Source organism: Globicephala melas, chromosome 13 (genome assembly GCF_963455315.2).
Source record: "Globicephala melas chromosome 13, mGloMel1.2, whole genome shotgun sequence".
Taxonomy (NCBI): domain Eukaryota; kingdom Metazoa; phylum Chordata; class Mammalia; order Artiodactyla; family Delphinidae; genus Globicephala; species Globicephala melas.
This window is the reverse complement of record NC_083326.1, coordinates 73,421,203-73,434,943: the sequence shown is the minus strand read 5'-3', so window position 1 is coordinate 73,434,943 and position 13,741 is coordinate 73,421,203. Positions and strand designations below refer to the sequence as shown.

General features: G+C 45.3%; 1 protein-coding gene across 1 annotated transcript; it reads right to left on the bottom strand.

Moving 5' to 3' along the window:
• Positions 1-172: 172 nt before the first annotated feature.
• Positions 173-13,457, bottom strand: PLA2G1B (phospholipase A2 group IB). The gene is made up of 4 exons (XM_070047065.1): positions 13,390-13,457; positions 5,731-5,890; positions 5,116-5,243; positions 173-356 (listed from the first exon to the last, which is right to left on the bottom strand). The coding sequence occupies exons 2-4, from the start codon at positions 5,835-5,837 to the stop codon at positions 232-234; spliced, it is 360 nt and encodes a 119-aa protein (XP_069903166.1). The 5' UTR covers positions 5,838-5,890; positions 13,390-13,457; the 3' UTR covers positions 173-231.
• Between the last annotated feature and the right edge of the window lie 284 nt (positions 13,458-13,741).

The following is a 13,741-nucleotide window of genomic DNA, read 5'->3' as shown; positions in this document are numbered from 1 at the left end:
TCATTATTAAAGTCTCATGGTACTTCCTAGAAATATGCCTCTAATTCAACTTCCAAGGCTAGAAGGAATGATGCTCACAAAGGACCAGGAAGTGATTTAGTCGTGTTCAGTAGATAGAGAATAAAAGAATCTCCAAATGGGAGGACTTTCAACAAGGTACTTTATTGGAGGGCATGGTGTAAGGTGAAAGCCATGGGGCTGGTAGGGAATCACAATTTCCTGGGACGATACTCAGCCCTTACAGTACTTCTTGGTGTCCAGGTTCTTGTGCTCCTTGTTGTACGGGACCTTTGAGAAGCAGATGGCAGCAGTGCGGTCACAGTTGCAGATGAAGGCCTCACAGTCATTGTTTTTGCCTGGAAAAGGGCAAGAACACAGGACTGAGCCAAGGCAGTTCATGCTTTGTACAATCCAGGGGCAAGAAGAATTAACTGAAATGATCTGGTGGCCATTCCATTGGTGCAAATTTAGGGTTGACAGATAAAGCAAATAAAAATACTGGAATTTCAGATCAACAATGAATGTAATATTTGGGACACAGACTAAAAAAATCATTTCTTGTCTATCTGAAAATCAAATTTAACTGGGCAGCCTGTTTTATCTGGTGATTCTAGGTGTGATAGCTGCTTTTTGGAAAGTTCTGTCTATTTCACACCTCTAAATGTACTCACTGCTTTTAAAACCCATATAACCACAGAACTCTGATAACATAGGCAAGCAATTGCAAACCATATGGAAAATACTATGACATATACTCAAGGCAGCAAAGTATTGTACATTTCAACTTAGTGAAGTTTCATAACCCAATTTCTCTAAAGTGCATATTTTAAAAATTACAGAATGTCCTTAAAATACAATATTATATAGACATTTAAAATAATTATGTCTGTATGTGGAAATGTTTCCATGATATTTTATTAAAGGGAAAGAATACATAGTATATGCCAAAAAAATTTGAAGGGCAATACATCTAATTGGTTATCTTGGGTATTAGGATTATAGGTGCCTTCTTCTTTCCATGACATACATTACTGTAGAATTTGAAATTACATTACTTTGACCTTGTTTACTTTTGTAACCAAAAGAAACAACAAAAATAACATTTAAAATACATTTCATGGAAATAAAAACCAAAATAAACAAATGGGACCTAATGAAACTTAAAAGCTTTTGCACAGCAAAGGAAACCATAAACAAGACAAAAAGACAACGCTCAGAATGGGAGAAAATATTTGCAAATGAAGCAACTGACAAAGGATTAATCTCCAAAATATACAAGCAGCACATGCAGCTCAATATCAAAAAAATAAACAACCCAATCCAAAAACGGGCAGAAGACCTAAATAGACATTTCTCCACAGAAGATATACAGATTGCCAACAAACACATGAAAGGATGCTCAACCTCACCAATCATTAGAGAAATGCAAATCAAAACTACAATGAGGTATCACCTCACACCAATCAGAATGCCCATCACCAAAAAATCTACAAAGAATAAATGCTGGAGAGGGTGTGGAGAAAGGGGGACACTCTTGCACTGTTGGTGGGAATGTAAATTGATACAGCCACTATGGAGAACAGTATGGAGGTTCCTTAAAAAACTAAAAATAGAACTACCATGTGACCCAGAAATCCCATTACTGGGGATATACCCTGAGAAAACCATAATTCAAAAAGAGACATGTACCACAATGTTCATTGCAGCACTATTTACAATAGCCAGGACATGGAAGCAACCTAAGTGTCCACCGACAGATGAATGGATAAAGAAGGTGTGGCACATACATACAATGGAATATTAGCCATAAAAAGAAACGAAATTGAGTTATTTGTAGTGAGGTGGATGGACCTAGAGTCTGCCATACAGAGTGAAGTCACTCAGAAAGAGAAAAACAAATACCATATACTAACACATATATATAGAATCTTAAAAAAGAAAAAAAAAGGGTCCTGAAGAACCTAGGGGCAGGACAGGAATAAAGACGCAGATGTAGAGAATGGACTTGAGGACACGGGGAGGGGGAAGGGTAAGCTGGGACGAAGTGAGAGAGTGGCATGGACACATATACAGCACCAAATGTAAAACAGAGAGCTAGTGGGAAGCAGCTGCAAAGCACAGGGAGATCAACTCAGTGCTCTGTGACCACCTAGAGGGGTTGGGATAGGGAGGGTAGGAGGGAGATGCAAGAGGGAGGGGATATGGGGATATATGTATACATATAGCTGATTCACTTTGTTATACAGCAGAAACTAACGCAACATTGTAAAGCAATTACACCCCAATAAAGATGTTAAAAAAATGCAAAAAATAAAATAAATTTCAGCTTTATTATCCATAATTTAATTACGTGTATCTGCTTACCTTCAATAATCTTATTAAGGTTTTGTTTCTCTCTGCTCCTTTCTCTTAAAAATCATGAATGTTTTCCTCACCCACTCCATTAAAGCATAAATTAGTGCTTAACGAGATTATGAAGTGTGCATAATGAAATAATTATTTAGTGAGTTATTGTTTTTTTCTTTTAATTTTTTTATTGAAGTATAGTTGATTTACAATGTTGTGTTAGCTTCAGGTGTACAGCAAAAGTGATTCAGTTATACATGTATATATTCTTTTTCAGATTATTTTCCGTTATAGGTTATTACAAGATATTGAATATAGTTCCCTGTGCTGTACAGTAGGTCCTTGTTGTCTATTTTATATATAATAGTGTGTATGTAGCAAGTTATTGTTAATCATGTGAATAAACATCTGCTGCAGGCTTCTTGACCTGCTTTTGGGGGGAGAAGGCAGTTGCAGTTAAAAATAATTATTTGCAAAAATATTTGCAAAATAATGTGTGTGTATATTTCTCCTGGGGAGAGTGTCTATAGCTTTTATCAACTTCGTAAAGGAGTCCAGAATCCATAGAAAGAAACTCTTGCTGATCAAGTTGCTGTGCAAAAATATGATTTCCCATATATTTGGCTTTCTGAAGTGGAGCACAACCTAAATCTCTGTTACCAGGAGACTGTGTAAGCAAATTAAGCTACTTTATGTAGTGATGAAAGAAGTAACAACGAAGACTATGAAACAGTATGGAAACATGGTCATAACATGGTGATAAGGGGGGCTTCCCTGGTGGCGCAGTGGTTGAGAGTCCGCGTGCCGATGCAGGGGACACGGGTTCGTGCCCCGGTCCGGGAAGATCCCACATGCCGTGGAGCGGCTGGGCCCATGAGCCATGGCCGCTGAGCCTGCGCGTCCGGAGACTGTGCTCCGCAACGGGAGAGGCCACAACAGGGAGAGGTCCGCATACCGCCAAAAAAAATAAACAACAACATGGTGATAAGGGAGAAAACGCAGAATGAAAGATTGTATCTAGACTGTGCATTCATCAAACATTTACATCCAGCAGGATGCCAAACTCTGCTCTAGATTCTGGGGATACAGCAATGAAGAAAACAGACAACCATCCCTGTCCCTGTGAATCCTACTTTCTATTGGAGAGATAGCAAATGAAGAAATAACATAAATGTATCAGCCATTCAGAAATTCTGTGGAGAAAATAAAGCAGAGAGAAAAACGATAATGCTGGAGAGATGGAGGGAATGTGTTTGCAATTTAAAAGAACACGTTGAGGGAATTCTCTGGCTGTCCAGTGGTTAGAACCCCGAGCTTCCATTGCAGGGGGCCTGGGTTCGAACCCTGGTCGGGCGTGGCGCCCGGCCAAAAAACAAAAAATAAATAAAAGAACATGTTGAGGGAAGACCTCACTGAGAAAACAACATCTGAAGAAAGATCTAGAAAGAGGGAGTGACTCAATCAGATATCTGGTGGGGAGTGTTTCATGCAGAAGAAGCAAAGGACTTGTGATGGGCACATGCCTAGCCAAGTTAAAATGACATAAGGCTTATTCCAAAGATAAGGGTGAAAAGGAACACAGAGGCATGAAACCATTTATTTCTTAGGATGATGAGATGCCAGGTAATTTTTTTCTTGGCACTTGGGGAGTTGGATTATGGTTATTCCAGTGTTGTTGGTACGTTTTTTAAAAAGTGGGATGTATCTGTGAGTGCAAAATGAAGGGCAATGAAAATTCAGAATGCTGGTCTCACACGACAATACCCTACACCTCTCTGAATTGCCTGCTTTTCAGAACTGCCTTCATGAAGTGATACATTTCACCATGAGCGCTGCATAACTTAGTGGTTAATACCAGAACCTTTAAAATCAGAAGCAACTGAGTTCAAATGCTGGCCCTACCTCTCATAAGTTGTGTGATTTGGGGCAAGTGACTATTCTTGAGCCTCAGCTTCCTAAACTGTAAAATGGGCTTAATAAAACCTATCTCATATACACACCTTGCCTAGTACCTGGCATGTGATGAAAACCTGATACGTGCTAATTCTTAGCTCTTTTTATGAAACAATGAAGCAGTATGGCATGGCAGTTAAAAGCAGAGGTTTTGGAGTCATATAGACCTATGTGCAAAAACCAAACACCGGGGCTCCCCTGATGGTGCAGTGGTTAAGAATCTGCCTGCCAATGCAGGGGACACGGGTTCGAGCCCTGGTCCAGGAAGATCCCACATGCCGCAGAGCAACTAAGCCCATGCGCCACAACTACTGAGCCTGCTCTCTAGAGCCCGGGAGCCACAATTACTGAGCCTATGTGCCACAACTACTGAGACCGCGCGGTACAACTACTGAAGCCTGCGTGCCTAGAGCCTGTGTTCTGCAACAAGAGAAGCCACTGCAATGAGAAGCCCATGCACCACAACGAAGAGTAGCGCCCACTTGCCGCAACTAGAGAAAGCCTGCGCACAGCAACGAAGACCCAATGCAGCCAAAGATAAATAAATAAATTTTAAAAAATTATGTAAAAAACAAAACAAAACACCACCATTTATGGGCTGTGTGCCTTTGGGCAATTAGCTCAGCCTTCTGAGCCTCAGTTTCCTCATCTGCAAAATGGGGATAATATATAGTACCTATCCCATAGGGTTGTTTCGAGGATTAAAGGAGACACTGCCCGGCACCAAGAAAATGATCAATCAGTGGTGACTATCATTACAATTATTTCTCCCCATGCCTACTGAGGGCCTTTGAGCCAAGAAGGGGGTAAACCTACTGTTGCAGGTGATCTCAGTGTTAGAACACGAGTATGAGTAGCTTTCAGTGTAGGGATTGTCCAAGAGGGATGTACAGCTGTCTAGTTTCTTGGCTTCTCTGTAGCAGTTGTCGTGTGTCTGGCAGCACCTGGAGAGGGGAGAGACAGAGCTGAGGCAGGAGCAGGGGTAGGGCAGCAGGTCTACCTGAACGTGCCCCCTCGGGAACAGGTGGGGATGTTTTAGCTGACCTGCTCTGAGAGGTACTGGTCCTTGAAAAATTAAGTCATTTTCTCAAGTTTACTGAAGGCGATTTTAAAATGGTTTCAGGAATACAGTACAAGCCTATATTCTGAAGATGCAGTGAGGGTTTCACCACTTCAGAAGATTGAACCCTTGCAGTGATGTTTTGTGTTGCAAAGTCCTGCCACTAGAGGGCAGCAGCACCCACTACTTTACATTCCCGACTTTCCGCTTTCCATCCCCGACAGAGGAGAGCATTGGATTCAGGCTTGTTTATATAAGGTGAACGTGTGTTATCTTCAGCAAATAGGCAAATCTCCTTTCTGTGCCTCGTGAGATCTTTGGCTTGTGCCCTCCCCCCATCCCAGGGATACTCTCCCGGCAGATCAACTCACGTGTCCAGTTCATCCACAGGGGTCCCTGATCCACCCAGGCCACAATAGCAGCCGTAGTCGTTGAAATCCAGCAAGGGGTGACTGCCGGGGATCGTGCACTTGATCATGCCGCGGAACTGCCATAACGCCCGGGGGCTGATGGCGCTCTGGGCAGCGCCCACTGCAGGAAGACACAGTCAGAGTTCGAATACGTCCTGGTTGGCTGCCGGCGCCCCAGGGACCCCACTGCCTGCTTGCTCTCTCAGACCCCGCGCCGTCCCCGTGACCCCGGCCAGCTGCCTACCCTGAAAAGAGCTGGATACAGGAACCTGGTAAAGTGAATAGGAATTTTCTTAACAGCTCACAAAACATAAAACTCACCATTTTAACCAAAGTATACAATTCAGTGGTTTTTAATATTCACAGAGTTGTGCAACCATCCCTACTAATTCCAGAACATTTTCATCACCCCCAAAAGAATACCCAGTACCCATTAACAATCGCTCCCCTTTCCCCCCTCCCTTCTGGCAACCACTAATCTGCTTTCAGTTTCTATGGATTTCCCTATGCTGAACGCTTTGTATAAATGGAATCATACAATATATGGCCTTTTGTGACTGGCTTCTTTCACTTCACATAACGATTTGAGGTTCATCCTTGTTATAACATGTATCAGTACTTCATTCCATTTTATGGCTGAATAATGTTCCACTGTATAGATAGACCACTTTTTTTTAGCTATTCATCACTTGATGGACGTTTGGGTTGTTTCTACTTTTTGGCTATTATGTTTATTTATTTTTGGCCACACCACGCAGCTTTTGGGATCTTAGCTCCCCAACCAGGGATTGAACCCGTGCCCCCAGCATTGCAAGCACGGAGTCTTAACCACTGGACCGCCAGAGAGGTCCTTGGCTATTATGAATAATGCTGCTATGAACATTTGTGTACTAGTTTTGGTGTGAACATATGATAGTTTAAAACTATCCCTGTTATTTATCCAGCAAATATTTATTGAGCACCTACTATGAGCTAGTCACTGTCCTGGGAGCTGGAGATACATCATCGAGCAAATTAAAAAATCTATAACCTCATTGAGTTTATGTCCTAGTTGGGGAGAAAAACAATAAGCAATAAAAGTAATAAATAAGGAAATCAGATATTATTTTAGAAGGTGGAAAAATTGGTGTAGGGCAGGGGAATCTAAACGGAGGGTTGGGTGGGGGAATGACAGGGTTGGGGGGGCAGGAATGTAAAGAACAGTGAGAGGCCTGTGTGGCCTCTGTTCTCAACAGGAAACAGGACAACCTCTTTTCTGCCCCGGGACCCACGCACCTCCTCTTCCCTCTGCCCGGCACACTGGTCAGCTCACTTTCCAAAAGGCTGGAACATCTTGGTTTAAACGCTACCTCTTCAAAGAGGCGCTTTGACCACCCAAGCTCAGTGGCTCCTCTGCTACCACTTTTCTTCATGTTCTTTATAGTACCTCGAACAATCTGTATCCCTCTATCTAATGCCTCCCTCTCATAGGACCATAAACTCCTCAAGGACAGACCTCATGGATTTTATTCCCCAGGGCCTGACACAAAGGAAGCACTCAATAAATATATGAAGAGTTACATGAATGAAATCATCAATATGTGATTTTTTTAAAAGTAATTATTTATTTACTTATTTATTTGGCTTAGTTGTTCTGCAGCATGTGGGATCTTCCCGGACCAGAGCTCAAACCCATGTCCCCTGCATTGGCAGGCAGATTCTTAACCACTGCACCACCAGAGAAGTCCCAATATGTGAATTTTTTAAAGTGCCTGGCACATAGTACATACTCAATAATTATCTATTAAGTAAGTTTTCAAAGTCAGCCTCTAACTGAGTGTTTGCCCAAATCAAGCACAAGGCTTGGAACAGCCAACTTGGAAGCAGGATCTCTTTACCTCCTGTGTAGAGCCCTGCCTGTGAAATTTGGTGCCCTAAAGAGAAGATGGCGCTAAATGATTTGGGGATACTGTCCAATCGGCCATCAGTGTCATCTCTTTGCCCCATACCAGGCCCTTCCTGTGGTTGATCTGCTGTGGACACTGTAGCCGCGCCATGTGCTTAAGCTCCAGGGTGAAGGAAGGGCAGCAGCTTGTCGTTCTCCCCCAAGAGCAGCCTCCACGGTGGCAGCCCACAGAGGCTGTGTCCAGGAGCAGAGCCTGGAGCCTGCTCAGACGGGAGTGGCCTGGCTACCTTGGCCCATCTCCAGACACCCCCTTCTACTTCCCTCCACTTTCTTTCTCTCTGATCCAGCCAGCTCTGCTCTTTGCAGAGGCTAGACCCGCACAAAGCTACTGCTCCTGTGTGTGTGCGGGCGTGCGTGCTCCTCGGACGGGGAGCGTGGCTCGTTCATCTCTGAGTCCCCAGTCTCAACCCTGAGCCTGATGCCTTAGAGGCTGTAATACCATAGATGTTGAGTGAATGAATGAACAATGGCTGAATGGGGTGGGATTTGAATTCTAGGGAATTCTGATTCTATTAGTTCATTCAATAAATAGTGCAAACAGCACTATTCCTGCTCCCATGGAGCCCATGCTTAGGTGTGGGTGTGGGATAAAGAAAGAAATGAATCAACAACAGACACACTGCAGGCAAAGACAGGTGCTGAGAAGACCTAATACTGAGGCCATATGGTAGGGGGAAAGGAGAGGGGGCTCTCTTAGCTTGGATGGAAGGGGTAAGCCTTTCTGAGATGGGTCATCTGAGTTCAGACCTGAAGGTTGAAAGGGTGCCAGCTGCGGGGGGGATTTGAGGGGACCCCAGTATGGGACCTCTTAAGCCCCACGCTGAGCCCCACCTGAAAAAGACTCCAGGTCTGGTCAGCCTTGTGACCTGTGGCCCCCATTGCAGAGGAGACAGATCTCAGCTCAGGAAGGGGTGGAGCTGGGGGGACTCGCCTACCTGTGAGCAGAGCAGCCAACACGAGGAGTTTCATCCTGTTGTCAGTTGGTGCACAAGAGACTGATGTCATTATGGCCTCCCTTCTTATAGCTGCCCCACCGCCCCAAGATAAGACTGCAGTGTTTGCTTTGCTCCCTGTTGACCCTGGGTTGGCCTTGAGTCTGTCTGTTCCAGAAATAATCCTGAACAACAAGCAAGCCCTGGCAGCTGGGGGGCATTGGAAGTAGCGTACATATTTGTCATTAGTGCTTTTGAACGAAAGGGATTATTTCTGGAGGTGCACATCTTGGAATCTTGACCCTCACACCCACCCCTTTGCACTCAGCCCAGCTTCATCATTTGTGTGTGTGTGTGTGTGTGTGTGTGTGTGTGTGGCAAAGCTGTCAACCCCATTGAACAACTGGGAGAAGGGGGATGGGAAGGAAGTGACAGTTGCCTCCATGTCCTCTCACGTGCTTGAATCTGAGCTGTGGGTCTCGTTGAATGGTTCCCATCAATTATGCACTTTGCTGATGAGGAAACAGGTTCGGAAAGGTGAAGCAACTTGCCTCAGGTCACACAGCTAGCAAATGGCAAAGCAGGGGCTCAAACTTAGGTATGTCTGACTCTAAGGCACACACTTAATTTTTTCCCCACTACATCAATACCACTCCCCTCTCCCCATTCCCCACAGTGGGCTTGCAAGAAAACCCTGGGCTTTGGAATTCTAAAGGCTTGGATCTGACTTGTAGAATAAAAAGCGTTTTAGAATTGTCATATCAAAGGTCTAAATAACATTTTTAGATGAAATTCACATTGTAAGACTTTATTATTATTTATTTATATAGTTATTTATTATAATCTCAACCATTTTATTTTAAAATTTTATTTATTTATTTGGCCGCACGGCACGTGGGATCTTAGTTCTCCGACCAGGAATCGAACCCGTGTCCTCTGCAGTGGGAGCGCAGAGGGAGTCATAACCACAGGACTGCCAGGGAAGTCCTCCATTTTATTTTTAAAGTGAACAATTCAGTGGCATGTAGTACATTCACAGAGCTGTGCAACGACCATCTCTACCTAACTCTAGTAGATTTTCATTCTCCCCAAAGGAAACCCTGTCCTCATTAGCAGTCACCTTCCCCCAGCCCTCAGCAACCACTAATCTGCTTTCTGTCTCTATAGATTTACCTATTCTGGATATTTCACATAATATACAATATTTTATAATTGGTTTACTTGGTGCTCTCCCCTTTGGTTCTTATGTGATCTCTGCAACAACCCTGTGAGTTACGGAGACGCTATTGTTTTATCTTCATTTGTTTGTCTATTCATTTACTTATCTTTCTTAAGCAGAGAATTCCCTCATGCTCTCCTGCCACCTGCCCCCACCCTGCCACAGCCTCACCTATAGTTTCACCTGTTATTAATATCTTACATTAGTATGGTACTTTGTTATGATTATGTTATCAGAACCAATATTGATATATTATCATTATCAAAAATAATGATAATAAACTGAGGTCCATAGCTCATTCAGATTTCCTTAGTTTTTTTTAATATGAATTTATTTTATTTATTTTTACTTTTGGCTGTGTTGGGTCTTCCTTGCTGCGTGCAGGCTTTCTCTAGTTGCGGCGCGCGGGCTCCTCATTGCGGTGGCTTCTCTTGTTGCGGAGCACAGGCTCTAGGCGCGCAGGCTTCGATAGATGTGGCACGCAGGCTCAGTTGTTGGGGCTTGCAGGCTCTAGAGAGCAGGCTCAGTAGTTGTGGCGCACGGGCATAGTTGCTCCATGGCAATGTGGGATCTTCCCAGACCAGGGCTTGAACCCCTGTCCCCTGCATTGGCAGGCAGATTCTTAACCACTGCGCCACGAGGGAAGCCCAATTTCCTTAGTTTTTACCACATGTTCTGTTATGTTCCAGGATCCAATCCAAGATAGCACATTATATTAAGTTGTCTCTTTAGGTCCCTCTGGGCCATGGCAATTTCTCAGACTGCCTGCTGTTGAGGACCTGGGGAGTTTGGAGGGCTACTGGTCAGGTGTATCATAGGATGCCCCTCTATTGGAACTTGTCTGATGTTTTTCTCATGATAAGACTGGGGATTGGTTAATGGGTTTGGGGAAGGAAGATCACAGAGGTAAAGTGTCATTTTCATCCAATGGCTGTGTTAGGTTTGATCATCTCTTGTCTTGGGATGCATCTTGGGCACTTTCCAGATGAGGACACTTTCCAGATGAGAACTGCTAGATGAGGTTCAGCCTGGGGTGGAGCTGGAAATGGCCATGCCAAGACTTGAACGCACACCTGCCTCTTCCCACTGAGCCACTTCCCTTCGCCTTGGGTGAGGTTATGTTAGGTTATGTCGTGTGTGAGTCAGAGCAGAACCGGTAATTCTGACCCTGTGACCTCTGCTTACGCACGCACCCCACGATTCCAGCTCTCTGTACTTTTCCCTTGAGCATGCACTGGAGCCAAGAAAGAAGAAATCCATCTGGAAGGGCTTCCCTGTTTCATCCCAAATCCAGGAGCCCCAGGAAACGTCCTTCAGCTAATGCGGTAACACTGAAGCAACGTTTAGTAAGCAGATGGGGGAAACTAAGGCCCAGAAAGGGGAAGTGATTTATTTGCTTGGGCCTGACTCAGACCCTATTTGACCCAGGGTTCATGCTACCCCTCTCTTCATGCTTGCTTTGTAGACATTCTACAACTGTCCAATATGGTAGCCATTAGCCACAAGTAGCTATTTAAATTCATTACTATCAAATAATATTGAAAATCAGTTTCTTGGTCCCACCAGCCACATTTCCAGTGTTCAATAGCTACATGTAGCCAGGGGCTGTTGTTTTGGACAGTGCAAATATAGAATGTCTCCGTCATCACAGAAGGTTCTATTGGACAACGCTGCTCAGGATAGCATAGCACCTGTCCCAGTGCCGGCCCAGAGGTGTGGGGAGGAGGCCTGTGAGAGCTTCTGGAGAAAGAACAGGGTTAGCTTGGGACCCAACATCAGTCTGACAAATGGTTCTGCCTCTTCAGCCCCCAGAATGAGTGAAGGCTGCCCAAGGAAAGGGAAGGCATGGCCAGCAAAATGCTAAGTTCCCCTTATGTGGGGTTCTTTGGGGTGAGAACAAAACAGAGGAACAGGCACTGCTCCTGTTGGGGGTGGTCTGAGGAAGGAGGAGTAGCTGGTGCTACAAAGTCCTCTAAGGCTAATAGTATTAACTACCATTTACTGACTGCTAACTAGTCCAGGTTGCATGCTAAGAACCTGGCATAGACCTCTGAGGTAGGTCCAATGACAAACTCCAGTTTACAGAGATGATGGAGGCTCAGAGAGGTTAAGTGACTGCCCCAAGATCACACAGCAGGACCAAGATGTGAGTTGGATCTGCTGCTTATGATACCGCAATATCACCCCATGACAGGGAATTGTAGTAGCAGGTGGGAGTGCCAAAGGCCCCTGGAGCAGAAGGAGGTTTAGTCCTGCCTGCTTCCCTCCTTCTCTCCCCCTCCCCCAGCCAGCTAGAGGCCTTCCACAAGGGCAGGCTGGACAAATTCCCATGTGCGACTTATGCCCGGGCTTAGGCAAAGCACCTGGTGGGAGAGGGGTCAGGCCGCTACTGGAACCCTCTCCCCCTGGAAAGAGATGTGCTAAATGTTACAATCCAAACCTCTGCAGGAGACACAGAGGATTGGACCTGGCAGGTCACTGAGTAGCCCACCAGGCTGCTTGTACCGTGCTTGTACAGGCTGCTCTGTACCGTGACCCACTGCTGCCCCATGCACAGGTGTGTACGGTACATCTTCTCCCAGCCTGGGAAAAACACACTCTCCAGTGGAAAGAAGCTAAGTATAGCTTCTATGACTCCTTCAGGTGACAACGTACCCACACCCCAGCAAGGTCACACCTGCTCATCCCCTGGGACACGGCTCCTGCTTCCCCAAAGCAGCTACCAGCTACCATTTGCTGAGTGCGTCTATGTGCTCGGCCCTGTGCTAAGAGTGTCATGTTGTTTTTCAGCCTAACAACCATCTTCTGGCATAGTTATTGTTGTCATCATCTTCCCCTTTTTACAGATGATGAAACAGTTTCAGAGAGCTTAAGTAACTTACTCAAAGTCACACAGCTGGAAAGTGGTGGAGATAGGATTTGAACCGACATGTTCCTGACTCTTAGTCCGGCACTGAGCCCAGTATGTGGCTGTTGGGAGGTTCCCAGAAGGCTTTAGGTAACACTGGTCTGGGTTCAGTTTGGCTGGAGTCATCCTAAGGGGCTTATTCTCATCCCTCCTCTTATCACACCATCTCTGTCTCCAGTTGCATCTGAGCTCAGCTGAGAATATTTCTCAAACTGAGCACAACCACCGAGGAAACTGACCTTCTTCAGAGTCCAGGTCTTCAGAAACCCAGGAACTCTCCCCAATACTCCCTCTCCTCACCCCTTTCCCCATCCAGTCCCACCCCAAGTCCAGCTCTCAAGCCACACCCTTCTTCCAACTTCCAACACCCTGGTCCTTGCCCCAGCATCTCTTGCCCAGATGGTTGCAGCAGTCTCCTTAGTGTCTCTGTGCTCCCCTCCACAATCTCAAATCTGTTCCCTATTGTATAGGCTAATGACCTTTTCAAATGCAAACCTGATTACATCATGTCATCACCCTCCCACCCTGTTGGCTAAAACCCTTCACACCTTCCCAGCTGCTCTTATATAAGAAACAAAAGCAGCCTAGAGGCCCAGTCTGCTCTGCCCCTACCTACCTCCTGGCCTGTAGTGGGGTGGGATACCCTCTTCTCTAGACGCAATGGACCTTCTCTCAGCTCCTTGATTGACGTTCTCATGCTTCCTCCCATTTCAAGGCTTTTGCCCCTGCTGGTCTCTCCTCCTGGTATGCTCCTCCACCCCCTCCCGCCCCCAGCCTTGCCTAGTTAATTCTTACTCTTCTTTCAGATCTCAGCAGAACTTGACGCCCTGCTACAAACCCAAATGAAGTCATTGCCTTCAGGTGACTAATCGTTCTGTTTTTCTTCCAGGGACGGAAGGGTTCTTGGGACACAGCGCTTCCTGTTTTCAAACCAGAAAAGTCCCCAGCAAAGTAGGACAAGTTGGTCA

Bases quoted from the DNA above. Each gene is read 5' to 3' on its own strand.
- PLA2G1B (XM_070047065.1), bottom strand. From the start codon at position 5,837: ATGATCAAGTGCACGATCCCCGGCAGTCACCCCTTGCTGGATTTCAAC. The intron at 5,244-5,730 runs GTGAGTTGATCT...TCCCCTCTCCAG, and splicing joins CCTGTGGATGAACTGGACAC to GTGCTGCCAGACACACGACA. The intron at 357-5,115 runs GTAGGTTTACCC...GCCCTTTTCCAG, and splicing joins CACTGAGATCACCTGCAACA to GCAAAAACAATGACTGTGAG.